Source organism: Trachypithecus francoisi, unplaced genomic scaffold, assembly GCF_009764315.1.
Source record: "Trachypithecus francoisi isolate TF-2019V2 unplaced genomic scaffold, Tfra_2.0 Lachesis_group16, whole genome shotgun sequence".
Lineage (NCBI taxonomy): Eukaryota > Metazoa > Chordata > Mammalia > Primates > Cercopithecidae > Trachypithecus > Trachypithecus francoisi.
In genome coordinates, this window is record NW_022681461.1 from 57,539,976 (window position 1) to 57,552,605 (window position 12,630).

Here is a 12,630-nt window from a genome sequence, read left to right on the forward strand (position 1 = left end):
TCTCCTTGAGCTGTCAATAATTAGCCTTTCAGTACAGTGAAGAGCATGAATGGCATATGTGTGATATACATTCTTTACTCTTGCACCTATACAGACATCACTAATCAATCACAGCATGTTCTCTCTGAGCCCCATCTAAGAACATTATATGGCATAATATTTCAAGAGCACAAGGCCATGGCAGATGTTCTGCACCTCCTGTGACATTGGCTCCAGTTTCCAGTAAATGGAAACTTCTGCCTTTGCTACTGTCCTCTGGGAAAAGAAAGAAAAGAAAAGAAAAGAAAAGAAAAGAGGGAGGGAGGGAGGGAGGGAGGGAGGAACGAAGGAAGGAAGGAGGAAGGAAGGAAGGAAGGAAGGAAGAAAGGAAGGAAAGAAGGAGATAAAATACCCCACATCAACCTGCTTTCTTCCACCTCTTCAGATGTCATTTGTAAATGGAGCTGGGGTATTAGAAGGGAAGGCAGTAAATTGTTTCAAGTTAATCATAAAGGTATCTTCACAGGTACATCTGTACTTTAAATATGTACATATATGAAAAAGTGGGCCTAAATTTTTCAACTTGAAAAGAAATGCTTTATCCTAATTTAATCTTTATCATTTCTAGAAAACAGGGAATTATAGCCACTACTTTCATCTTGTTTTTAAGTTATTTTGTTTTTAGAGAGAGGAAAGGTTATAATTTCATCAAATGCAGCTTTAGAAACTCTGTAGCTTTGTAGTAGGCAAGTCTGGATTCTAAACCTGGATCAACCACTTAATATGAGGGTGATTGTGAAAGAAGAAATTTATCTCAGTTTCCTCATTTGAAAATAGGGATAATAATAATGATGGTTAACCAGGACTGCTGTGAGGATTAGAAAAAATATACAATAAAAGACCTAGCATATTGCTTGACCCAGAATAAGTAATAAATGCTAGTTAATAAAATTATTACTGTATTCTAAGCTTTGGAATTGCCACCTTATTTAAAAAATGGAATGTGTCACTCCTAGTTGGTATTCAAATTGTGATCAACTGATATTCTAATGGATGTAAAAAATTATTTCTTTTCTGAGATCACTCGACTATGACATGATCAATAGCTTCTCTCAAGTTTTTCTTCAGCTGGAAAATAAAGGTGCAAAGGTACTGAAGGCAAAATTCTATGTAATCAAGCAGTAAAAGCTGTAACAAATTAGAGGTTTTTCCTTTTTATATCACTTTGAAAAGGGAAATTGTGCTAAAATTTTTTCAGCATTTAATTCTCTACCAAGAACATACTAAGCACTTTATGTGCATTGCGTCACTTAATTCTGATAACCTTACAAAGCAGGTGTTATTGTTTTTCCCACATCACCTTCTAGATGGGGAGATAGTCTCAGAGAAGTTCAGGGTTTGCCAAACTTACACAGGGAGAGCTTACATAAGGAAAGGAGCAGATGTAAATCAGAACTGAAGATGAGCTCTGAGACTTTACACTATTTCTGGAAAACAGAAATAAAGCCAGCAGTCATCCCATGTGCCTTGACAGCTATTGCCCACAGGTAGTTTCTAGGGACTCTGGTACCTCACTGACACATTTGCTCACATTTCTCTTCAAAAACATGGGAAGACAAATGCCCTTGGCTGCAGGCTTTTTCTTCTCCACTTTGAGATGCCAAATATCAATGGCTTATCTGAGGGCCATAATAGGTAAGTCCCCAATATTTAACCACTTCTTTTCTTCCTGGTAACTGTAGTAGAATTCCCTGGCTGGGTCAAGCAATCAAGGAGATATTGAAGAAAGTGATCCACAAGTAATTCTCAGTGGTCCCCAGACACTGAGGCCCCGCTGTGCTGTCACATCAGGCATTAGGGTGCCATCACTTCAGCTGCACCAGAGGATAAGCAGGAGCCTGCCATTGGCGGCAGATTGTCAAGGGATATGACCCAGGGGGTGGGCGACAAAATGAACACCTGACTCTTGGCTGGAGCTTCTCTCTTAATTCATCGCTGCTCTCCAGTCCCGATGACCCGGGCTGGATGATGTCGAAACACCAAAAGCCTATTGCTGCTTTTGAATAATGGCTATTTCTTTTCCTGAGAAAAAACTAACAATTCTGACTTGTGTCTCTGTGAAGACAAACGTTTTCATCAGCAAAGGCCTGAACTAAGGATCAGTTAGACACATCACTAAGGAGATATTCACATAATAAAAGGACTCTTTGTCAAGTTTTCTTTAAATATTGAACTCTCAGAGAAATAAAAATATTAGCCAAGTGACAAAAAATTTAACTGCCTCCCAATTTTGGGGAATACATCTGTTTTTTTAATATGAACTATGTGGCATCCATCAATTCATTTACACTTGCACTATAGTAATAGTTCACCATGTGTCTACTTTGTACCGAATGTTATGCTGGGTGCTGCATCCTGCAGCAGAAAGAAGATGGAACTGGCTTTGTGCAGGCCACTTGTGCTATGCCTGTGAAATGCCTTCTAAAGTGCTATTAGGAACTCCTTCCTGACTCTAGCTGTCAAGGCCAAGCAACGCCAATCTCGTCCCATGAATGTCTACCTTTCCTTCCATTTGTTCCACAAGATGTAGCAAAAGATGAAGGGAACATGGATGGTCAACTCCACAGCAAAATGCTTGAGATAATTATGGACTTTTGATCCTTAGTTCTTTCCCTTCTAACCTTGATTTACCTGATGAATCTATTGTATCACACTGAGGCTATGACACTGAGGGAACTAATGTTTAAAGCTTACTGCTCTATGTCCTAGCATTGTGTCGGGGCTTCACATGTAGCTTATTATTTTACATTCTTAACAATCCCATGAAGCAGGTACCTGAATATGCATTTTACAGATGAGAAGACAGGCTCAGAGAGACTAAAAATATGCTAGTAAAAGTCATCATCAGGATTCAAACTCAGGTCTAACATAAACTAATACTTCTGTTCCTTTTAACTACTCCATCCCCTTCCCAAACTAGCTGTTCTTCCCAGAGCATCCCACTTATTAAGGGGAAAATATGATTATGTGAAAGAAAATATGGATAGAATTATTCATTAAAATAGGAAATTAGCATGAAGTTTTTTTTAAGATATAACACCCAAAAGGTCCTGTCTGCAGAGACCTTTGCAGATAACACACGTCCTTATGCCTACAAAGGTTTGTTGAAGGAAAAGCTTGTGAATCACTTTCCACACATGGGGGTGTAAGGCAGGCTAATAATTTGGCCTTCTGGCAAAATGACATTATATAAGTATCTGTATACTCTCTATCTAGAGGGGAGGCAGAGCACTGGTGGGGAGGGCAGAAAGAAGCCCCCTGGTGTCGGGGCCCTGCCAATACACCCCTTAAAGCTTGGCACTTAGACAGCATGCCTCTCCAAGCTCTACTGACCTCCACAGTACAGGCTTCGTTGACTAAGGAAGGATGCCATGGCTACAAATGACCAATGACCAGTGGAATAAAAGCAGCAGATGCCCCCATCCCCACCTCATCCCCATCCTATTATGGCCTTTGTTTATAATCTCTGGCTTCCACTGAATATCACATATCCCATTTCCCTTCCCAGCTGGTGCTGAGATGTAACAACTTGTCACCTGAGATACAGCCCATTAAAATTACATAGCACAGGTAATGGAGAATCCAGTGCAGGTCAGGACAGCAGGTAATTAGCCGTAACTTGCAGAGCAGTCTTCAGGCGCTCTAAGGGCCTCCTGCCTTTACTCCCCTTCGTTTCTACTTCTTTGCATTCTGGAGGCCCTTTACAGAGGTATCTCTTGGGATTTGTTCAGCAGGGTGGTTATTTGACACTGTTCTCATTAATTCAGCCACCAAGTCATTGCAGTACTGGGTTCACAAAGTTGTGGTGGGGAACTGTGACCATCATAATAGACCATCAATTCTCCAGCAGTCAGTGGGGTGCAGGGAGTGGATTCAGCTGTCTCTGCATGTTTTCTACAAATAGACAACTGAATAAACTTGGGTAGCATCAGAATCTAGAGGAGGCAAGTTCTTAAAGGGAACAGAATCTTAGATTTCCTACTAGTAAGGGCCCAGTAGAGTTTGCATCAGGTGCAGGGCCCTGGCTGTTTTCAAGTCCCCCACTGTGGTGGTTTTGTCTCAAGGCATTCCTTAGAGGGGATTTAACATGTATTGCAACAGGCAGGGCAAGCCAAGAGTGATGTTGAGTCTGGGGTAAGAACACCACAGACATGAGATGTTGGAGTCATTGAGAGCGTGGGTTTTGGAGTTGGGACACCTTGGGTCTGAAACTCAGTTCTGCCTGTGTGACCCTGGGCAAGTTACTTAATCCTTTTGAGTCTTAGTTTTCTCATCTGTGAAATGGAAATTATACTACCTGCCTTACAGGGTTATTTTACAGATTAAATGACATAATGCAGGTGTATTAGTCTGTTTTCATTCTGCTGATAAAGACATCCCCAAGAGTGGGTAACTTATAAAGAAAAAGAGGTTTAATGGACTCACTGGGGCGAGGAGGCTGGGGAGGCCTCACAATCATGGTGGAAAGCAAAAGGCACATCTTCCATGGCAGCAGACAAGGGAGAATGAGAACCAAGTGAAAGGGGTTTCCCTTGTAAAGCCATCAGATCTTGTGAGACTCATTCACTACCCATGAGAACAGTATGGGGGAAACTGACCCTGTGATTCAATTATCTCCCACTGGGTCCCTCCCACAATGCGTGGGAATTATGGGAGCTACAACTCAAGATGAGATTTGGGGTGGGACACAGCCAAAACATGTCAGCAGATAAAGTGTTTAAGGTAGCAAGCATTCAGAAAATGGCACCTTTATTGGTATGCCTTCTCAACTGGTAAATTCTTAGGGAGCCAGTTTACTAGATCCCACAGATGAATTGTGTTTCCAGAATCTTGGAAAAACTTGCCAGTGCATTAGGGTATTATGGGGCTCCATTATTGCAGTGAGTAGTCTGCAAACACTTTTCCCATCCTCTTGAAGGATCAAATCTAGGTAACCTTGCCCAACATTATTTTAATGAGTAGCTTATCCCAGCTGTGACTAATAGGCTATATCCCCAATTCTCCTGGGGAGATGTGATTAATAGGCTATCTCCCCAGTTCTCCTGGGTAGGAACGGGTTGTTCCTACCTTCTGCTGAGGTTAGCTGGTTTGACACTGGACATGAGCAGGTTTACTATTCAGTCTCCTGGAAATCAAGTGAGAAGACACTTCCTAGCAGATGTCTCTCTAGAGTTAGATGCTCATCTGTGAAGCCAGGAGCCTAAAGAAATATTGGAATTTTCCAAAGACTCTGAGAGATGTCAACCTGAAGTATTTATAATCCTCATCACAGAGTGATTCAGCAATGAAGACTGATGATTTTTAAAAATCTTGTTGAGTCTTTTAAAGCCTATTTTATTTTCCTGAGGATATGGTTCAAAAATTGTCTAATAGTCTCCAAGAGTTTTGGTTGGCAGTTAAAAGGAAATGTATACTGAGAGAGATACAACTAACATGTATTTTTCAGCAACTCTTATGTCTCAGGCTCTGGGATGGTTGTTTTTATTCATACTGCCTCGTTTAATCCTTATAACAGTCCTGTGGAGGTCAGAATTATAACCCTTAGTTTACAAATGAATGGAAACTTAGAGGTAAAGTCACATAGCAGCTTCTAAGTGACAGAGCTAATTGATTAAACCCAAGTCTATCTACAAGTCCAGTACTAGTGCCACCATACTGTAAATATATTTCGTTGATTTATTCTGTCTAGGCAGCATTATAAATTTAATATTCTGTCTAGGCAGCATTATAAAGATTTCTATCAAAATAAAAAACATGTGAGAGACATACAATAGAAAATAAAAACTTGGCTGGGAGCTGTTGCTTACGTCTGTAATCCCAGCACTTTGGGAGGTCAAGGTGGGCGGATCACCTGAGGTCAGGAGTTCGAGACCAGCCTGACCAAGATGGCAAAACCCCATCTCTACTAAAAAAATATAAAAATCAACAGGGCATGATGGCAGGTGCCTATAAGCCCAGCTACTCAGCAGGCTGAGACAGGAGAATCACTTGAACCTGGGAGGCGGAGGTTGCAGTGAGCCAAGATCGTGCCATTGCACTCCGGCCTGGGCAACAGAGCGAGACTCTGTCTCAAAAATTAAAACAAACAAACAAACAAAAAACTTAAAATGTAAAGGCTAATCATAAACTCAACTCCCCAACATCCCATGTCTGAGAAGATTATCCCTATGGTTGACACGTTTTTATATTCTCAGATCCCTTGCCAGCATGTGAGGGAGGATGAGACTCAGCTGTAGTCTCATGGGAAAGGTTGCCAAAGGGATGCAACTATTTCCACAATGCACTTGACCACTGAACAGACTACTCATTTTAGAAATATGTACAGAGTCAATTTAGAGCAAATAGACATTCTGGACATTATGTAAACTGCTTGAGAACAGAGGCTCTGCCTGCTTTGCTCTCTCTTGGAACCTAAAATAGGTGCTCAGCAAACACTCACTGAAAGAATAAATTAATAAAAAATGGCATTACCAGGGGGTTATGGGCCAGGAGAGGGTTTTCATGAAGCTAAGTCATCTGCTGCCCAGTCTTAGAATGGAACACGGGACTATTTACGGTACCTGACACAGCCCTCAGGCCTTTTAGTGATAATTAAAAAATAATAATAGTCAGAAAAAGAATCCTTTATCTAAAAGTTCTAGCCAAAAAAACAAAAACAAAACAGGTCTTATGAAATTTTCTCCATCCTAAACAACCTCCTAAAACCATTCATTGAAAAGCCTTTATCATGTGAAGGGGAATCTGTGAAATAATAACACATGCTATGAATGGTAGCATAGGACAACGGCATAGATTTCTGGCCAGATACTCATGAGCTCAAACCCTGACTCCTAAATATGTATTAGCTGTACAACCTAGGGAAAGCCCTTCAGCTTGTTTAAATGTCAGCATCTTCACTGGTAAAATGGGATATTAACTTCATTTTTACTTTACTGGGTTGTAAGAATTAAGAAACATTAACAGTAGCAGACACAGAGCCTGGTATTTAGGAGGCTCAATAGATGTGAATTCCCTCCCTCAGTTCCCTCCCTTGCTTTCCTTGTTCTTTCCTGCCCTGACACCCACTTATTCTAAAACCCCAGAGGTAAGTGAGATCATGTAATTGTTTTATACATGTTCTTATTTCTTCTTTTCAAAGACTTTTAAAAAACCCATGAGTTGGAGGACCTCTAAGTTTGCTACTGGCTTTTTTCTATCAGGTCTAAAATATTAAATCCTATTATAAAACAGAAAAACAGGGAAGCTGGGGGCTGGACCATAAAAATTACTGTAATTAGTCAGGCAATATAATTTTTTAAGTCATGGCTTTCTATTTTACTCTCTTGGCTGTGATCTCTAAAAATGGTTAAAGAAATATAATTGAAAAGGAGGTGGCCCTTGCTTCAGAAGTTACTGCTGTTTTAAGGGCTTTCACAGGAACATCTGTTGGATTTTTAACAAAAGAAGCCAGAAAGTTTCAAGAGAGAGTAAGGGAAACTATGGTTTACAAGGTATCCACATCTGTTTGGTATTCTGCCATCTGAGAAAGTTCGACTTCTGAAATAGCACGGGTCGCCTAGTTAAGCTTGAATCTAGGAACAGATGAAAGCTTTCTTTCCTCAGTGTTTCAGTGGTAGAGATCAACAGCTGTTTATATCCTTTAATATCTAACTAAGGATGAAGCTTTCACATCTGTCAGTATTTTCCGGTTCTATTTCCTTGGATCACAGTGGGGAGGAGATGAAGTTTGAACCCCTCCCAATTCCCAAGCAGAAACACAGAAATATGCCCAGTATTCAAAGCTGTAATTCTAAGCAGAACTCTCCATTTCTCATTCACCCAGGGTCCTGTTTGCTTAGAATTCTTCTTTTGCTTTACCCTGACAGACATCTTGATTATTTCCATGATAATGACTCATGACAGCACGAAGATCAAAAAGAAGAAAAGTAGGCTGGAATCAGGGGGAGGAAAAAGAGGAGGAAATGGAGTGTAACAGAGAAAGTGGCTCCTAATAATAAGTTCTTCCAAAAGACCACAACAATAGCATCTGAGGGCAAATCACAGACTGAGCAGGAGGTTGAAGACCCTCATAGTGAAGGTGGATGGTGAAGGTTTGTACTGACCCTAACATTTCACCTTGGAAAAGTTAAACAGAGAAAATGGAACCCTATGGAAGCAAGGTGCAGGAAATATCCAGGAATGAAAACAAAAGGATTCAGAAACATTTGTTTAACTTTGCTCTGATGACCAGAATCATATATGTGTTGGGCCTTTATAAAGATAATTTTTCCATCCATCCATCCATCCATCCATCCATCCATCCAATAACTTAAAAGTTACCAGGACTAGACTTAGTGGGGGGATAGTCAGATGAATTAGACATATTGCATAATTTAAAGAGCTAGCATTCTAATGGATGAAAGCCTTCACAGAGGACGTGGTATCTGAGCTGAACCTCAAAGGATACATGAGAATTCACTAGACAGAGAAGTGAGTGATTATGGAAGTAGAAAAAAACATGAATAAAACCAGAGTGGTAAGAAACAGACCATTTCTGGGGGAATGAAAAATTCTGAGTGGTTACAATAAATAGAGGATGCTTATTAAAAGTACAGGTTCATAAAGAACTCAACTCAAATGTAAGAAAACAAATAACTCAATTTAAAAATGGGCAAAGGATCTGAGATATTTCTCAAAAGAAGACATACAAATGACTAACAGGTATATGAATGAATAAAGAAAATATGGTATATATACGCAATAGAATACTAATCAGCCTTAAAAAATAAGGAAATCCTGTCATTTGTGACATAAATGAACCTGGAGAACATATGTTAAGTGAAATAAGCCTGGCACAGAATAACAAATACTGCACAGTTTCTCTTATATGTGGAATCTAAAAAAGTTGATCTCATAGAAGTAGAGAGTTAGAATGGTGATTACCAGAGGCTGGAGGTATTGAGAGGGCGTTGGGGAGATGTTGGTCAAAAAATACAAAACTTCAGTTAGATAGAAAGCATAAACTCAAGAGATAAATTATACAATGTGGTGACTACAGTTTTCTTTTTTAAAAAGTGTAGGCTTTTAGGTCTCACCTAAGAGATTCTGATTTAGTTGTTAAGGGGGAAGAGAGGATCAAGGAATTTGTGTTTTGAACAGAAGGCCCAAATAATTCTGATATAAACAAAAGTTTGACAACTGCAATATATACAGCTTAACATTTTCCAAAAGATACTAATGGTCTTTCATTAATTGAAAAAAAAGGTACCAGTGTCAAATTAGGAACCACCACATACTATTCTTTTCTTGGAAATTCATAATGCACATTGGCATATTAAAAGTCCTGTGGTAAAGAAATCAGTTTCACTCAGCATTTCCCAAACTTATTTTTCCTTGGGGGAAGAAATCTTTAAGATCTCTCAAAATACAAGTATGCAATGGAGGATATTTGGGGTAGAGCTGAAACAGAGGATTCTGACCAGGTAAGCATGTTCCCTAAGCATACTGAACGACTAAGAAAATGTCTAGAAAAATAAAGCAAAGTCAATTACTCTGGGGGATATAGAGGCATCCATTAATTTCTTCCAAGCAAAGCCTAAAACCACCTATGATGCCCTGTTTTGCAGCCAGACAGCCAGAAACTTCCTCTCTCTCAAGTAACACACCATGGCTTTGTACTATGATTTCTGGTCAGCAATTCTATGAGGTAGCCACAATTGCAGAGAGAACAGGAGTATGCAGAATTCAAAGCATACAGGTGCAGACACAAGGGAAAGGACACAGAGGAGGTATCCTTGCCTACATTTATTTATCTTTATTGCTATTACACGTTCAGCACAGAGCACTGGCAGTTGCTAGTAAGGCTTTTGGAAAAGAAAAAATCCTTCCAGCTCCAAAAGTAGCCTATGACAGTCAATGAAAAGAGCAAAAGACATGAACCTAAGAAATTTCCACCACTCTGAGGTGCTTAATATTATGCCCAGGGGAGTTTTTGAAACCTGCCTTCTTCCTCCTATGCTGTGAACTGGGAGATTTGCCCTGCCATACAACCTACCTCCTTCCTGTTCAGAAGGGGTAGGAGAGAGAGAAGCATGAGGGAACTGGACAAATCAAAGCAACACCAGGATCCTCACAAATTGGTTTGTGTGCTGAATATTTCAAGATGTACATACTGCATCAATCAATTTATACACTTTTTTTCTGGTATAAACTTAATTACTTCCATACACCTCCTTCTCAACTTTCTATATGCTATGTGGGGACACATCCTACCCCAATCTAGAGGTGATTTCAACGGTGTGTTTTTTGTACTCCAGCCATCTCAGGGCTTTTAAATCATGCTTTCCAATAGCACAAGTGTTTTTTCAATCATTCCACAAATATTTCCTGAGTGTCTACAAGGTTGCAGGGCATTATGCTAGGCACTAGAGCTACAACAGCACAAATAGGAGTTTGCGGATTCCAATTGCGCCTACAGCATAAAACACTGAATTCTAAATTCAGTCTGAAAGTGCATGGAAAAATCTAACGACCAGCATCATAAAGAAATGTAAGAGACAGAAAAGACTGACTGGTCTTTCCTTTTGAATTGTTTTAGCCCGTAGCACAAAGCAAACAAAATAAATTGCATTTCAAGTGTCGAAGTGTATCCAGAAGTTATGCAAGGGTTAAAGTAAACAGCACAGCCTGGAATTAACAACCTAGGATTAGAAGAGGGAGGAGAATTCCAGGATCTCTTTTTCCCCAGAATTTGAACCCCAGTTTGTTTGATTCCCAAACAAATCTATGAATTCTCACACTGGGATTTCTTAATCCTGAGTTATAAATACCAGTAACTGCATCAGAGTCCATCAGAGTAACTTTAGTCAATTAACCAAAAAATAATAATCTTATCAAGATAACTGAGTCTGACATCTAGTCCTAAGAAAGTCAACACAATCACATCTGACATTTCACCAAGTCAGTGTTCCCCAGCATGTGGTATGTGTACCACTGGAGTCCACAAAATAAATGTAAGTGGTCCACAAATTTTTTTTTTTCATTTCAATCAGGCTCTTATATATCACTCACTACAGGTACGTGAGTGATGGAATTAACGCATAGGTGCTACCTAGCATTCAAAGGCAGCCTGCAAATTTTCATAGTGAGGGTTGTGAGGGTGACAAAAAACTGAGAGCTGGTAATGAACTTACCCACGCATGTTGGAAATATTTCCTCGTTGTTGATCTGAACCTCAATCCAATCCATAAGAAGGTTCATGTACTGGGGAGCTGGCAGCGCTGTTGGCTTCTTATACTTGAGGTCATCCTGCCACCGATACTCATATTTGGGGCCCCCCGACATCACAGGGCAGGTCCGCTCGGTGCAGAACTCACAGATGGTGCCATAGATGAGGTTGATCCGATTGAAGAAGTCCACCACATGTACCGCCACCCAATCATTCTGGTCCTCCCCACTGGGTAGCTGCACAGCTGCCTTCAGGTCCACACCCGAGTTGAGGGATGCCTGAGCCCGTTTGTGCAGCTCAAACCTCTGTGTGCCAGGTTCAAATTTCCTCTTGGGCCGGAAGGTCTTGTCCTTGTTGAATACCTGCTTCAGGGCTATGGACATGGTCTTCTCTTTCGCTTCCTTTCTTTTGCAGGAAGCAAAAAGGCACCTGGAACTTTTTAGGGAGAGATCACAGCCCAACAGGGTTTTCCACTGCCAGCACTCAGGCCCCAGTCTTATAGCCTGTAGGTTTTAAGCTCTTTTAAACAGCCCCTTCCATCTTCCTCTTGAATGATTTCCAAGGGAACCTCATGTTCTTTCCTAAAGATAGAAGAGAAAAGGGAACACATGAGTGCCCAGTTTGCCTTTAAAAAACGAGTCTTCAACCTGATTTCTACCTTGTGTTCTTGGCTGTGCCCACTCTCCATCCAGGTATATGGATATGGTGGTTAAGCCACTGCCCTGTGACTCTGTACTGTTGATGCAAACCATGCAAATAACTAAAGAAGAAAAGGCATCACACTCGTTTTGTTTATGGCCTTGTCAAATCTCTACTGGCTCTTCTTTGTGTGATCATAGGCTTAGTGGACCTTTCCAAGGTGTTAAGGATGAACATGTTGATCAGTGGCCTGATCCTATCCCACATGTGCTAGTTTTTAGAGACCCACCCCCCAACAGCCCCTATTAAGTAGGCATGGGGACACTTCCCCCATCCTTCTAGATACAGATGATGGAAGAGGGGTGGCTATCACACCACGCTGACTAATAAGAATGTCTCTCCTAGGAATTTGGAAAAAGGACTCGGTCTTGGTTGGGCATTAGTGATGTGGCATTGGGTGAGAAGTGGTGAAAACTGGTAGAATCTTGTTTGGACTGTGTGTAGTGCAGTTGAGAAAGCTGCTCTGCAGAGCCACGGAGGAAGGGGAGAAAAAGGAGGAGGTGGAGAAAGTGGCTGCCGATACACACAGAAACAGAGACAAAAGCCTAAGTGAACACAGGGAGAGGAAGACAAGAGAAAAAGAGACAGTGAGAAGAACTAATCCTGATAATCTTCTAGAAACTGGTTCTAATTCCTTTTGAAGCCTAGCTGTGCTTCATGCCTTTTGCGATCCATTCACTTTTCCT

General features: G+C 40.7%; 1 protein-coding gene across 4 annotated transcripts in view; it reads right to left on the reverse strand.

The window, feature by feature from the left end:
- MOB3B (MOB kinase activator 3B) overlaps positions 1 to 12,630 on the reverse strand; it is a 215,316-nt gene that overhangs the window by 119,378 nt on the left and 83,308 nt on the right. For all 4 annotated transcript variants that reach the window (XM_033237527.1, XM_033237525.1, XM_033237524.1 and 1 more), the window contains exon 2: positions 11,211 to 11,826. In XM_033237527.1, coding sequence (XP_033093418.1) covers positions 11,211 to 11,628 — 418 coding nt within the window. In that variant the 5' untranslated portion in view covers positions 11,629 to 11,826. The remainder of the gene's footprint in view (positions 1 to 11,210; positions 11,827 to 12,630) is intronic.